The sequence below is a fragment of the Larimichthys crocea genome, chromosome X (assembly GCF_000972845.2).
Source record: "Larimichthys crocea isolate SSNF chromosome X, L_crocea_2.0, whole genome shotgun sequence".
Taxonomy (NCBI): Eukaryota; Metazoa; Chordata; class Actinopteri; family Sciaenidae; genus Larimichthys; species Larimichthys crocea.
Genome location: NC_040020.1, coordinates 24,654,196 through 24,669,478, shown reverse-complemented (window position 1 = coordinate 24,669,478; position 15,283 = coordinate 24,654,196). Strand labels below are relative to the sequence as shown.

The following is a 15,283-nucleotide window of genomic DNA, read 5'->3' as shown; positions in this document are numbered from 1 at the left end:
CATTTTGTGATACTGCATGTCGATAGTTTCGAGTAAGATAAATGCAAACTAGTATTCAGGAAAACATGGACGTCTGAAGCAAAATTATGTTTGTATAGCAGGTTATGAAATCCTCCATAAATCTCCAGTCTGAAATTATTTACTACAACTTTGTCCAGCCTCTCTCCAATAATGGGAAAGATCAATCAAAGTCAAGTCCTGCAGGAACAGCAACAAGATGGACACGTGCACCCCCAGATACTATGGGACAGGCTTGATTCAAGCCAAGATGGAGAAGCTCCCGCTGAGCACAGAAGAAAGAATTATCTTGAAACTTTAAGTCTGACTTTGCCAACCGTGCCCTAATAGACTGACATGACCAGACAATTCAGCAAATGGAAACCTCGCTGAACGACATGCAAACTGGGCTAATGAAACTTTAATCCACCAAGCAGCCAACCTCCATGGCTGAGCAGACTGCAGTCACTCTCTTCACTGTATGCACAAAAATATTGCTGTGAACAGTCCCTGCCCTAACCAATTTGTTGCCCTGGGCAAGATTTAAGGTGGTGCCCCCCTTGCATTGCAGCACTGCCAATTTACAGACAAACACACAAGAAACTGAATAGCTTTGACATTATATTTTATTTTTATTTTAAGTTGCCCAATCAAAAACAGTACACAAGAAGATAATAAATTAAAAATACAAAATAAAAATAAAAAAGGTAATGTACAAAAATATATATATAAATAAATAATAATATAAATAATCTACGCAGAGTATAGGAGGATCGCTGATGTTGCTGAAGTGGAGATGACTGTAGATGATTGGCAGAGGTGGGATTCAGATATCTCAACAGCACATCTGAAGAGGGAAGAGGAGTGTGTGACAACATTGGGTGTTACACTAATAATAAAAAAGACAATACCAAGAATGAATAACATTTATTTTTGATATGCAAATTAGATTAGAGTCTGTTTAATTATCATTACAGTGAACTGCTGATTAGCAGAATGCAAAGAAGCAGTAAACTGCAGTATAAAATAACATATGGGAATGCTAAGTTATGAAGTATTAACATTAATGATGTGCACTTGAACACAAGTTTAACACTATAAACACACTTTAGACAATATGAACTGTAACACAACAAACAACCGGCCTTACAGCTCTGATATATGAAGCTGAACAGATCTAATCTTTACAAATGAGCCTGAGAAATGTAAGGTGGGAGTGGTTACCGACATTTATTTATTGTTTTCCATAACAGCTGTTAGGCCCCTCCACCACATGAACTGAAGTTAACGCTATTTATTGATGATCAAACCGTGTTAGGCTAAAGGTTACTACCGTTCAGACAAATAAATACCTGACATCAACCCTCTGACCCACCACAGCGGATGGGGAACCCATGCACAACTGTAAAAAAAAAAAAAAAAAAAGAGTGAGGCCAGTTTGGCCAAAGAAAGAGCTGTTATTGCTATAGAGCTGCTATTCTGTTGTTTTTTTCTCACTAAAATATGTCTTGCACTTCTTATCTGGGGAAATAAAAGTATTTCATACTGACTGACTCATAGAGCAGTACTAGGCTGTGCCTGGTGTGAGAGACGCCTGGCAGGAAACTCTGATAAAAATCATTGGGAAGTTTCCACAGGAATCATGCACAGTTTCAGTTTTGTTTCTGGTGTGCAGACCACACCTATATAAATTATGTGTCAGGCAGTGATAGTCCTCGGTTTATGCAATTACCCAGAGTGGTATGCAAGTACTCCAAGTTCATGCATCTCTGGAGTTCCTGAGATTAAAGACACAGTTAACAACAGTTCACTCCTGGATGAGTAAAACATATTTAGAGTTCATTCTGCTTTCTTTATTTAACCTTAAATATCAAATTGAAGCATTAGTTGTGGATATAGATTTCTATCATTTGGATTTTACTTTAATCTCGTATTTTTCTGGTCTGTGCATCTTCATTTCACATATATGTGGACATGTTGTTTTGTTGTTTTCCTGTTTCAGAACTAAATCCATGGGTTGCAATTTAAATGTAACAGTGGACTTCTTTAGATGTATTTTGTTTCTTTATTAGGCGTCTATAAGACAAGAGTCAGAGTAGTCAGTAGACTGACGATGATAGAGAAGCAGCACTCAGATTATGTGTCTTTGAAATGAACTCTGAATGTGTGGGGAGGAAATTGCATAAATGGACACCGCCTTACCAACTTGTAAGACTGTGAACAGACAGGATGTGTGATAAGAAAACAAGCTGCACTGCCAATATTGTTCGACCAGAGTAGAAAGTGGACTCATTTACTTTCTGGCTGTTTTTGAATCTACACGTTTGGTCTTGGTTCTTGTTTCACGAAGAAATAACTGGACATTATGCTTTTTTTGCGTGTCGTCCTCCTGGTAGTTCCTCTGATGATTTTTCTGTGCGGCCGTCATGTTTCCGGTTGTGGTATGTGAAAAGTTTTCCATCTATACTTTATTATGAAGGGAGTTTCTATCTATAATTATTATTCTTGTTGATTTATTGATGAGAAACAAGCACATATCTTGTATGAATAAAAACATCTATATACAACATAATTACATCATGTAAGAATAAAATGTGTTATTTTGCATTGATATATTATTATATTTATGTTTACAATCCACAATTGTCTATGTACTGTATTTACAAAATAACTAGGCTACATTAGATCTACTGTAATCAGTGTGTGTTTATTTTTTGTCCTTTAAAATCACGACCTTTAATGTCTGTCTTGCAGATAGAAACTGTACAGATAAACCTGTATTCACTCCATCCAGACTGGTAGTGAAGTATGGTGACCCAGTCGCTGCCAACTGCTCTGTGTGTGAGGACTGTCTGGACTTATTTGGTTTGGAAACACCTTTGGGAGAACAGAACAAAACTGGAACAACAATTTCATGGAAGGCTTCAGAAATGACTGAATGGGACTCAACTCCCTCGTGCTATTATACTAAAAAAGATTCTGATGACCAGTGTTGTAGTGACCTGCCTATAACTGTGTACCGTAAGTAAACTTGCTGGTGCTTGTGCTGGTTTCATCGTTTATAATCTGAATGAATGAAGCACTTTTTTAAAATGTATTTACTTGTTCTTTCAGATATTCAGTCTAAGTGTGTCTCTTTGTCTCTGTCTTCACAGAGCCTCCAGATAATGTATTGATCAGGTTTGTCGGTCACACTGGGCCGATGTTTGAGGGTCATAATTACACTCTGCAGTGTGAAGTCCAGAAAGTTGCTCCAATTGAAAACCTCATTGTGATCTTCTACAAAGGACAGACCGCACTGGATAAACAGCCCTACAACGGCACAAATAAGAAACCAGTGACTACGATCTACAATTTAGTCATCATCCCTAGTGAAGAAGATGATGGAGCACAGTACTGGTGTGAAGCTAAACTGGAGCTGGGACCTGAAGGACCACAGCCCCCTCCAGTGGTGATCTCACAAAAGATCACTGCCTCTGTGTACTGTGAGTCTGATAACTAAATGTACCCTACTTTTATACTGGCAATAGATCACATGGATTCAGTTTACTGTCATAGAGGACTAATTACTCTAGGGAATATTCACACCCACACACATTTAGTTGAGTGTCACAAAACCTTTACACGATACATGCCCAATGCTATGAATGCAGTCCAGATACAGCTAACCACAGCTGGGCATGTACAGTCACTGTTTCCCTCTGTTTCCCTCTGTATGCCAACCATCTGCTAAATGTAGCTTCATATTTACAGTACAGACATGAAAGCTGTATTAATCTTACACTTTTTTTACTGTTTGATTTAATGACGGATGATGTATTTCTCTGTGTCTTCTCCTTCTTCATCAATCAACACGCAGATAAGCCTCGGCTTGAGGCGATAGCACATCCTGTTCTGATCACCATCCCAGAAGGAGAACGTCTACAACTGAACTGCTCAGCCGTGGGAAACCCGAGCCCATCATACACCTGGACGCTCCCATCAGAGAGACTTCACTCCTCCAGGAGCAACCTTCTCACTATCGACTCTGTAACTCCTGCGGATGGAGGCCTGTACACCTGTTCTGTCAGCAACAGTAGAGGGACCATCAATGTGCAGTTTAAGGTGAAAGTCGAAAGTGAGTTCTTTTCTTTTTTTCTTCTTTTTTTACCTGAGCTTCTGATTCAGCTCATGTCACTGTTACCACCATCGTCATCGTCTGCAAATGTGGAGATACGTTACACTTAAAGAGCTTACTTTTGGTAAAAGTTTGCTATAGTATGTGCCTAATCTTTTTAGAATTTATCTAATATCTATCAAATACATAGCTGACACAAAGAAGTACAAAATGTTCACACAACTCAAAAATAGAAAGGAATATACCCAAAAATGATACTATTAGATAATTTGATGGAGTGCTTTAAACATTCCCTTTCAACCTCCAGTGATTTGGTAATTACGACTTATTTTCTTACCTTTTTATTAAAATTATTATAAAATTTGTTTTCTTTTTATATATATATATATATATATATATATATATATATATTCAACTATTTGTTTAGTTTATTCAGTTACAGTACATCTTTGACTCATCTGATAACCTTTCACTGCCTTTTCGTTGGTACACCCTTTGCTGATTCATTTCCTTCATGAGTTGACTGTTACAGAAAGAAGATCATAATAATTTTGTATTCAGAACTTGTGTGACTCCTTGCAAGCTCTACCCCATGAAGTTATCAGAGATGCCTCGTGCACCTTTATGCTCTTTAAATAGTTCTTCCACCTGATGTGGGAATGCCTACTTGTTTCTGACAGTTTTATCTCACCTGCGACCATACTAGCTTTGATTATCTTCTCTACAGATCCCTAAATATCAGAAACACGTTCTGCTTTAAGGTCTAACAGCCACTAAGAACATGTTTGCAGTGTTTGCAGGCTCTAAGATAAGACAAGATATCACCAGATAACACTAACTAACACCTATGGTATTTTATCTGTGTCAATCTCCGTGGCTGTGAAGTGAAGCCCATGTGGAAGTGTCAAAAACTGCAGTTCCTCAAACATCCACTTGATCTTCATGAGCCCCCATATTAAAATGTCTAGCTTCACAGCAGAAATAAACATGTTTACAGCCTGCTACAAAAAACTGTTTTGGTCTCTATGGCTAATTTCTCCATTCATGACAATTGTACTCAGTCTGAATTAATATATAACTCACCATTTCATTATATTAATGCTTAAAGTTATGCATTAGTGTGACCTGATTGACAGTTTGAGCACCCATTTGAGCACCCAGGCATCATCCATTTTTCTTTATACAGTCTAATATTTAATCAAACATAAGCAGAAATGTTAATTTGTTAATGTAAGGGCGTGCTTTCACAATTCTTCTTCTGTCTGTTTATAGAGTTAACAACCACAATGCCACCAACAACCACCACAATGCCACCAACAACCACCACAACGCCACCAACAACCACCACAACGCCAACAACCACCACAACGCCACCAACCACCACAACGCCAACAACCACCACAACGCCACCAACAACCACAACGCCACCAACCACCACAACGCCAACAACCACCACAACGCCACCAACAACCACAACGCCAACAACCACCACAAAGAAAACAAATCTTTACAACAGCAGTACCAGCAGCAAACTGATTCACCACATCATAATGTGTTTCATGCTTTTATCGTCTGCTCTGTTTTGAGTTCATTCCCAGAGGACGTAGGAGGAGGTTTGTTTCCCAGCTGTTTTATCCAGACCTGTATCACATCAGATGTCAGTCACTTCTGCAAATACACTGAGAACACAGCCTGTAGTGTAAAAACGCCTACTTTTCATAATGTAACAATTTAGTTTACCACTAGAGTGATTTAGCTTCTAAGTAAGCAGCATTTAAATGGTTTTTGCTTTTCAGCCTCTGCATACAATAACTGATAAACTAAAGTCATTCATACAGTCAGTGCTTTGTGCTAAATGCTTACATGTTTAGCAGATATAATGTGCTACATATTTACCGTCTTAGTTTTGCATGTTGTGGATAAAAACAAATGCTAGTTGGCATTAAACATAAATTACAGCTGAGGCTGATGTTTAGTAGTTTTGCAGGTATTGGGTTGAGTTTGGGTTCAAATATTGGACAAATTGAAATTTGACCAGTTGATGGCGCTAGATGAAAAGTGAAGGAACATTAATGTCTAAATTTTGTGCCAATCCATCTACTAGATTTTGAAATATTTAACTCTAAACCATCAATGTCTGGGGGATCATGAGTACAAAACTTCACAGCAGTCCATCCAATATTTTTTCCATATATTAAAATATTTCAGTCTGGATCAAAATGATGGACTGGCTGACAGACGAATGATCTTTGAGCTAGCATGACTACAAACACTGTTTAAAGTGTCAATAAAGGTTTTGTTGTTACTAGAATTGTGTTTTATGAAGGACTTTGTTACATTGTTCGGCTGATGATTTTCATTCAATGAAAAGCACTGTTGGATTTTAATATTTCTAACTTTGGCATGTCCCAGTTGTTGCATTAAAATACACACAAAGATCTGACCAATGGCGCTAAAAGTAGCACATCCACTGCACCAAACATATCTGACTTTTTTTCACAAAGTGGCTTTGATTACAGTGTCTTTTTTTTTACCGTGTCATTCTTTCCATTTATTTGGAATAAAGGTTTCAACTCAAATCAATCCTCCATTCTTCATTCAAGATCACGCTGTCGACATACACTTTCTACTAAACGTGTCTTCTCATTGAAAAGTTGAATTGCACAAAGGCCTGTTAAAATACTGTGAGACAATACTAGTCATGAAATAGTAGAATAAGCACGGGTGTTACCAATGATTCAGGTCCATTCGGGTCAAACACAGTCAGGGCTCACTGGAAACTCTCTGCTGCACTAAATGGAATGGAACCTTGATTAGTATCATTGGAAACACCTGTGCTATTTCATGTCCAAATGGATACTGTTAAAAAAAAGTATATAATCTAATGATATGTAAGCAATATCACATGAGAGGGAGCGAGGAAACAACATTACAACAATGAGTGTGATGATGTGATAAGCGCTGTGTATTATTTTACAGTGATGAGTGATTTGTTTGTTTATTTAGTCATCTATTTTACTCCGCCAACACAAATAATTCAAACAACTGGACAGCTAGATTACAGTGTGTGTGTGTTTATGTGGAGTAACTGTATCAGTGTTATCAGAGCTTTTTGACCACAACTTTTATAAATATGTTTCTATGGACCCAAACATTCAGGACAGCACTGATGTACATTTAAATATGGTATTTGTTGCTTTAGTTGTCGCTTACGGCCATACGACGGAGCAGAGGCTGCTGCTGCCTCTTCACTGACTGCACATTGATCCATGAGCATTCGTACAGAGCACGACATGATGACTGGGACTCTGGAACTTTGCACCGTTAACATGAACATATTTCACTTTGATCCAACCAATAACTAACAGCAGTCAACGTCACACAACCTTATCAAACTTTAATAGCCACCTACTTTTTCTGTAGTGTTGACAAAACGGTAAAAAAAAATAAACATATTAGCAGTTTGGAGCAAACTTAAGCTCCCTGTGCTGGCCAGACAAACATTACACCAAACTCCCTTAAAGAAATATCACATTTTAATAGTTCATTATGTGTCCGTAAAAACACATCACCATAGAAACTCAAGATAAAGGACGTCATGTGTCGACAGTCTTCTTGTTAATTCGGCATCAATATAATCCATAAACGGTATAATCTGCTTCCTGTTGTGGTTCTGAAGAAAGAGCACACCTACCTCACAACTAAACATTTACACCAAGGACTGTCAACAGACTCACTGGTTGCATTCATGATACAAAGCAGCTGACCTGTGGTAACATCTACAAAAGTGAATGTAAATGTACATCAGTGCTGTCATGAATGTTTAGGTCCATAGAAATATATTTATAAAGGTTTTGGACCCAGTTACCCCACATGAACGCAAGACTGTAACTAGGTAAATTAACTCACCCAAGTTACAATTTTAAGGTAGTTAATTTAAGTAAATTTGATGTTACTCTTCCACAACCTCATTCAGGAGGAAATAATGGACATTTTACTCAATTATTGTAATAATAATAATAATAATAATAAATTTTATTTGAAGGCGCCTTTCTGACACTCAAGGTCACCGTACACATCACATTTAAAAACAGCATAAAACATTTAAAACACAGAAAAACAACATCAATAAACCAAAAATCAATAAAAAACAAAAAAAAAAAAAAAAAAAAAAGAAAGGAGAAAATGTGCATGCAGGGATGATGTCATGGTGGATAGGCGGTTGTAAACAGGTATGTTTTAAGTTGGGATTTGAAGAGGGTGAAAGAGTCCGTGTTTCTGAGTGTGGGTGGTAATGAGTTCCAGAGTCGGGGAGCAGAGCGGCTGAATGCTCTGCTCCCCATGGTGGTGAGGCGGGCGGAGGGAACAGACAGGTGTATGGATGAAGAGGATCTGAGGGCACGGGAGGGTGTTTGAATGTGAATGAGATCTGACAGATACGGAGGGGCGAGGTTGTGGATGGCCTTAAATGTAAGTAGTAGAACTTTGAATTGTATGCGCCACTGAACCGGGAGCCAGTGGAGCTGTTGGAGGACAGGAGTGATGTGGTGGATGGAGGGGGTCCGGGTTATGATGCGGGCAGCTGAATTCTGGACCAGTTGAAGTTTATGGAGGGTTTTTTGAGGGAGGCCGAAGAGGAGAGAGTTACAGTAATCTAGGCGGGAAGTGACGAGACTGTGAACAAGGATGGCGGCAGTGTGGGGGGTGAGTGAGGGGCGGAGTCGATTAATGTTTCGTAGATGGAAGTATGCAGTCCTGGTAATGTTATTGATGTGCGATTGGAAAGATAGTGTGCTGTCCAGGATGACACCCAGGCTCTTAACTTGGGGGGAGGGTGAAACAGTGGAGTTGTCAATTGTGAATGATAAGCTGTCAGTTTTGGATATGGTGGATTTGGTACCAATGAGGAGAACCTCGGTTTTATTGCTGTTTAGTTTCAGGAAGTTTTGGGTGAACCAGTTTTTTATTTCGGTGATGCAGTCAGTAAGGGAGGTGGGTGGGAGAGAGGAGGAGGGTTTGGTGGTGAGATAGAGCTGGGTGTCATCGGCATAACAGTGGAAATAGATGTTATATTTGCGGAAGATATTGCCAATGGGAAGGAGGTAAATGATGAAAAGTAGAGGCCCCAGGACAGAGCCCTGGGGCACACCAGAGGTAACAGGGGAGGGGGTGGATTTGAGGGACTTAATTTGAATGAATTGAGTGCGGCCAGAGAGATATGATGTGAACCAGGTAAGAGTGGTGTGGGTGATGCCGATGGTGGATAGTCGGTGGAGGAGGGTGGTGTGACAGATGGTATCAAAAGCTGCTGACAGGTCGAGGAGGATGAGGATGGTGAGGAGTCCAGAATCAGCTGCCATGAGAAGGTCATTGGTGATTTTGAGAAGTGCAGTTTCTGTGCTGTGGAGTGGGCGGAAACCAGACTGGAACTGTTCATACAGGTTATTGCGGGATAGGTGTGGATGGAGATGGGTGGCGACTGTTTTTTCCAGGATTTTTGAAATGAAAGGTAGATTAGATATGGGGCGGAAGTTGTTGAAATCGGAGGGGTCTGCACCAGGTTTTTTTAGAATTGGGGTAATGGTAGCTGTTTTGAGAGATGTTGGAACAGTTCCAGTGGTGAGTGATGAGTGAATGATGGCAGAGATGAGGGGGACCAGGGAGGGGGAGCAGGCTTTTACAAGTTGTGTGGGGAGGGGGTCCAGTTGGCAGGTGGATGGTTTGGATTGCTTGATGAGTTCTGCGATCTCAGAGAGGGAGGGGAGATGAAAGGTGGGGACTATTGTAGATGAAGACACCAGGTTAAAACTATTTCTATTTAGTTATTAAACTACCTTTTATATACAGAACGTTATAATTGATCGTAGCTTCACCTCCACCAGCTACTACATGAAAATGCTGCTTACACATGAATTAATAATCTGTCAGGCCGGACTCAAAACAGGATTCAGATGCTGAGGTGTCAGTGAGCAGATTTATTTTGAGACAACAAAACCCTCTTGACAGAGTGATGCTACAAACAGGCTATGAAAAACTGACCTAAACTAAGGAAAACAAAAAACACTCTTAAAAAATTAAATTAAAAACTGGTTTATGAAAAAGTTATCAAAATCACTCACAAGGAGGAAAATCAAAGGCTGCAAAACATTAACTGAAATCTCTCCAAGGGAGGCTGAAAAAACAACTAAACTAAGCACTATGAAACAAACGCTAGACTAAGAAAATTACAACAATAAATCACTCTTTCGAGGAGGAAACAAAAACTCACAAGAATAATGCAATGACTATGACAAGACTTGGAACTGGCTTTGGTGTATGATCAGAAGACGAAACACTATAGCACAGGACAAAGGGAGACGCAGACAATATATACACAGGGTAATGGAAACAATCAGGGCGGGGAAGACAATCAGACCGGTGACACATGAGGAAGAGCAAGTGACCTGAAACGAGAGGGCAGGTAAATATCAAAATAAAACAGGAAATGACAAGACAGAACAAAACTCAACTCAACTCAACTTTATTTATAAAGCCCTTTAAAAACAGCCGCAGCTGACACAAAGTGCTGTACATAAAATAGAACATGAAATAAGACATAAAACAAAGAACAATATAAAAAACAATAATAAACGATAAAACAATGTTAAAATAATATTAAAGCAAAAACAGAAACAGAAAAACCCAACTTGACCTCACCGCGGTGTGACATAATCCATTGATAGGTCTATAATATGGCAGATGACAAGAAATGAGGGTGACAGAAATGCAACATAGAATAATAAAAGACTTAAACAGGAAATGTTGTGGTTCATGGTTGTTTTTTAACCCCTCAGCTACTTCACTTCAACTCCTAACCATCAAGGCAACAGCCTTGAACAAATTTTCCCATTCGTTTGGTAGCGCCAATAAAACAATCCACCGACAGCAACCACAGCCACGAATACAACAACTATCCCAATTATAAGGATGATGTTGATTTCTGCAGAGGGATGGGTGAGGGGTATGGATAAAGAAAAAAGAAACATTTATCATCAAACCAACATCAACACCCACAATGAACTTCCTGTCTTATGTCACATGTTAGATTACATTGTGCTGTGAGAAAACAGTACTGACAGCCATACTGTGGCTGCTCTTTAGTGACTCATGTTACAGTACAGTAACAATATAAAGAGTGGACATGACAAAAATTAAAACTCACCTTCGACTGTCACGTTAAACTCCACATTGATAGTCCCTCTACTGTTGCTGACAGAACAGGTGTACAGGCCTCCATCAGCAGAAGCTACAGAGTCGATAGTGAGAACGTTGCTGCTGGAGGAGTGAGGGCTACCTGATGGTAGGGTCCAGCTGTATGAGGGGCTCGGGTTTCCCCAAGCCGAGCAGTTCAATAGTAGAGGGCTTCCTGCTTTGATGGTAATTTGAAAATGTGGTGACCCCTGAAGCCGAGGCTTATCTGTGAAGAAGAAGAAGAAGAAGAGGAAGAGTCTATCTATGTTCATAAATAGATAGATACTTAGGTTTTACAGCAGCTGGTGTTTGGCTAAATGTGCTTCGCTGAACCGAGTTGGGTATAAGAGGAAACGACATGTTCCATTCAGTTATTCAAGTCAAACAAAAAAAAAATGTAACGAGATAGCTAGAGAGATAACGGGAAATGAGGGTGACAAAGATGCAACAAAGATTAATACAAGACTTAAACAGGAAATGTTGTGGTTCATGGTGTGCCTCAGCTACTTCACTTCAACTAACTTTGCCCATCTGCCCATGCAGGTAGTTTTCAGTGAATTTGTTTTCAAAATGAGAGCTAAAAACATGTGAATAAGAGCTGTGGGTGAACCTAAACAGTAATCTATGTGATCAATGCCGATATAAAAGTACTTTTTAGACCAGCCTTATTTCTTCTATCACTGTCAAAGAGGCCAAAATGATAACCAATGTTGTCAAGAGGGCTACATTTAGTTACCAGACTCACAGTGCACAGAGGAAGTGATCTTTTGTGAGATCACCACTGGAGGTGGCTGTGGTCCTTCAGGTCCCAGCTCCAGTTTAGCTTCACACCAGTACTGTGCTCCATCATCTTCTTCACTAGGGATGATGTCGAAAATGGAGATCTTAGTCACTGGTTTCTTATCTGTGCCGTCATTGGGCTGTTTATCCAGTGCGGTCTGTCCTTTGTAGAAGGTCACAATGAGGTTTTTAATTGGAGCAACTTTCTGGACTTCACACAGCAGAGCGTAATAACGACCCTCAAACATCGGCCCAGTGTGACCGTCAAACCTGATCAATACATTATCTGGAGGCTCTGTGAAGACAGAGACAAAGAGACAAACTTAGACTGAATATCTGAAAGTAAAAAGATCAAATAATTAAAAAGTGCTTCATTCATTCAGATTATAAACGATGAAACCAGCACAAGCACCAGCAAGTTTACTTACGGTACACAGTTATAGGCAGGGTACTACAACACTGGTCATCAGAATTGTTTTTAGTATAATAGCACGAAGGAGCTAAGTCCCATTCAATCATTTTTGGAGCCTTCCATGAAATCGTGGTTCCGTTTTGGTTCTGTTCTCCCAAAGGTGTTTCCAAACCAAATAAGTCCAGACAGTTCTCACACACAGAGCAGTTGGCAGCGACTGGGTCACCATACTTCACTACCAGTCTGGATGGAGTGAATACAGGTTTATCTGCACAGTTTCTATCTGCAAGACAGACATTAAAGATCGTGATTTCAAACAGCTTCATGTAAATTATTGCACACAATGAGTATTAGAGCTACCATTGTTCGTTGCTTTGTTCAGTCTGATAGCCAGTTCATCACAGGGCACAGAAAGACAAACAACCATTTACACCTACAGCAGAGTCACCAATTAACCTGTTAAGTGCATGTCTTTGGACTGTGGGAGGAAGCCAGAGTAAAGAATGATTTCATAAAGTTTCTATCTGAACATCATCTATCCTCACTTGTAATCAAGTGTTTATTTACCAAACTACTAAACAATGTTTATGATAATGTCTTTATATGAAACCAACTTTTTAAACCTTAAATAAAACACATTATAAACACAACATTTTTGATGGGGCTGTAAATATGAATATTATAATGCATCTATCAGTCTCATGGGGGTCTCAGGGCGAGAGGCGTACATCCTGGACAAGTCGCCAGTTCAAACATAGAGACAAACAACCATTCACACTCATCAGTTAACATATTAAGTGCCTGTCTTTGGACGGTGTGTACCCAGAGAGAAGCCACGCGGACATGCAAACTCCACACAGAAAGGCCCCACCTGAGATTCGAACCAGGAACCTTCTTGCACCACCATGCTGCTTGAACATATTATCAATACACAAACTTTAATAAATTGTAATGGAAATTCAGAAGTGTAATGGAAAATATTTGTGCAGCTTGTTGGTTTCAACCAACTCAGAGATGTTCCTCTTTCGTGAAGAAGGTGTGAATCACAAGCTCGTCTCTACAGAAGTATAATAATAATGGCAGACATACAGACAGTGTGAACTCTGTACGCCTGTCTGACTTTCTTGCAAGAATAAATACAAACAAAGACAAGGTCAGTGTCCCTGATGTCTTTATAAGAATTTCCACCACAAAATCCCATTCTTACATGATGTAATTATGTTGTATATAGATGAAGATATTTGCTTGTTTCTGATCAAGTAATCAACAAGAGCAATCATTTTGATAATAATGATTTTATTTAAAAATAAACGCACTGGAAATGTAAAAATAATATAACACTAGAAACTCCCTTCATAATAAAGTGCAGATGGAAAACTCTTCACTTACCACAACCGGACACATGAGCGCTGCACAGAATGCCAACCAGCAGAATGACATAAAGCATAATGTCCATTTATTTCTTTGTGAAACAAGAACCAAAATCTAACGTATAGATCTAAAGACAGAAAGTAAATGAGTCCACTTCCTACTCTGGTCGAACAATGTTGGCAGTGCAGTTTTCGTACCCACATCCTGTCTGTTCACAGTCTTACAAGTTGGTAAGGCGGTGCCCCCTCCACACACGTTCACAGTTCATTTCAAAGACACATAATCCGGGTGCTGCTCCTCTATCATCTTCAGTCTACTGACTACCGAGACTCTTGTCTTATAGACGCCTAATAAAAAGAACAAAATACCTTCTAAAGAAGTCCACTGTTGCATTTAAATTGCATCCTCTGGATTTAGTTCTGAAACAGGAAGGTCTGACACAGAAAACATGTCCACATATATGAGAAATGAAGAAGCACAGACCAGAAAAATATGAGATTAAAGTCCACTCTCTTTTTTTTCTTTCTACTTACTACTTACAGTCCTAAATGTTGTGTCACTACACTGAGTGTAATCTAACAAAATATTTCAAAACCCCTGGGTTTTTGCAGATTCAGCGTCAACTTCCTGTTCTCTCAGTGAAGCTTAGTTTATTTACATTGCACAGGGGTGGGCGTGTGTTTCAAGTCCAGGGAAGAGGGAAACGTACCATGACAACTGTTTCTTTCAGTTGTCATGTTACTTTCTCCAGAATTGAATGCATCTCTTCAGCATAAACCAGAAGTCACTCTCTCACCTCCAACGAGTCTAAAATGCAGCATCTAGGCTTCGGATTGTTTTTATTTTATTTTAGCCAGTATCAAAATTTTACTGATCAGCTTTAAAGCACGCCAGTGTCTGGTTCTATGCTTCATAACAGACATGTCCTGTAAATATGAATTTAATAATACATCTATTTTCGTTTATCCTTATCAGTTTCACGGGGGTCTCAGGGCGAGAGGAGTCCATCCTGGACAAGTCGCCAGTTCAAACATAGAGATAAACAACCATTCACACAAAGACAGGGTCTGTGTCCCTGCACAGGGATTTCTACACCAACCCTTCACACATGTTCACAGTTCATTTCATCTTTACTCTACTGACTACTCTGATCAGTTTAATATTTAAGGTCAAATAAAGAAAGCAAAATTAACTCTATATGTTTCAGTCATCCAGTGTAATATTGTTTTTTATATATATTATTTGTTAATGTTGCAATATCACAAGCAAACCTGGCTGACCACCCTGTCAGACACACAGTTCTGTAGGCGTACGTACTGTGGTCTGCCCATCGGGTAGTCAAAAATGGGGGCCTCCACCTGCATTGCAGTCATCTT

The 15,283-nt window shown here is 39.4% G+C and overlaps 2 protein-coding genes across 5 annotated transcripts in view; one reads left to right on the top strand and one right to left on the bottom strand.

Annotated features, from left to right (window-relative positions):
* The first annotated feature begins 2,189 nt into the window (after positions 1 to 2,189).
* LOC104936183 (matrix-remodeling-associated protein 5) overlaps positions 2,190 to 15,283 on the top strand; it is a 28,559-nt gene continuing 15,465 nt past the window's right edge. Inside the window, exons 1-3 of one of the 2 annotated variants that reach the window (XM_027283426.1) lie at positions 2,190 to 2,438; positions 2,752 to 3,018; positions 3,153 to 3,482. In XM_027283426.1, coding sequence (XP_027139227.1) covers positions 2,363 to 2,438; positions 2,752 to 3,018; positions 3,153 to 3,482 — 673 coding nt within the window. In that variant the 5' untranslated portion in view covers positions 2,190 to 2,362. The remainder of the gene's footprint in view (positions 2,439 to 2,751; positions 3,019 to 3,152; positions 3,483 to 15,283) is intronic. The other variant, XM_027283424.1, reaches the window with a different exon arrangement.
* Positions 10,704 to 14,446, bottom strand: LOC109140600 (immunoglobulin superfamily member 10). 3 transcript variants are annotated; one of them, XM_019267853.2, is made up of 5 exons: positions 14,276 to 14,446; positions 12,553 to 12,819; positions 12,090 to 12,419; positions 11,316 to 11,570; positions 10,704 to 11,093 (listed from the first exon to the last, which is right to left on the bottom strand). In XM_019267853.2, exons 1-5 carry the CDS (start codon positions 14,298 to 14,300, stop codon positions 10,972 to 10,974), a joined length of 999 nt encoding a protein of 332 aa, XP_019123398.2. In that variant the 5' UTR covers positions 14,301 to 14,446; the 3' UTR covers positions 10,704 to 10,971. The 3 variants fall into 3 exon arrangements, with proteins under 3 accessions (XP_019123398.2, XP_027139229.1, XP_019123391.2); XM_027283428.1 differs by lacking the exon at positions 14,276 to 14,446 and adding an exon at positions 14,105 to 14,229; XM_019267846.2 differs by lacking the exon at positions 14,276 to 14,446 and adding an exon at positions 13,926 to 14,098.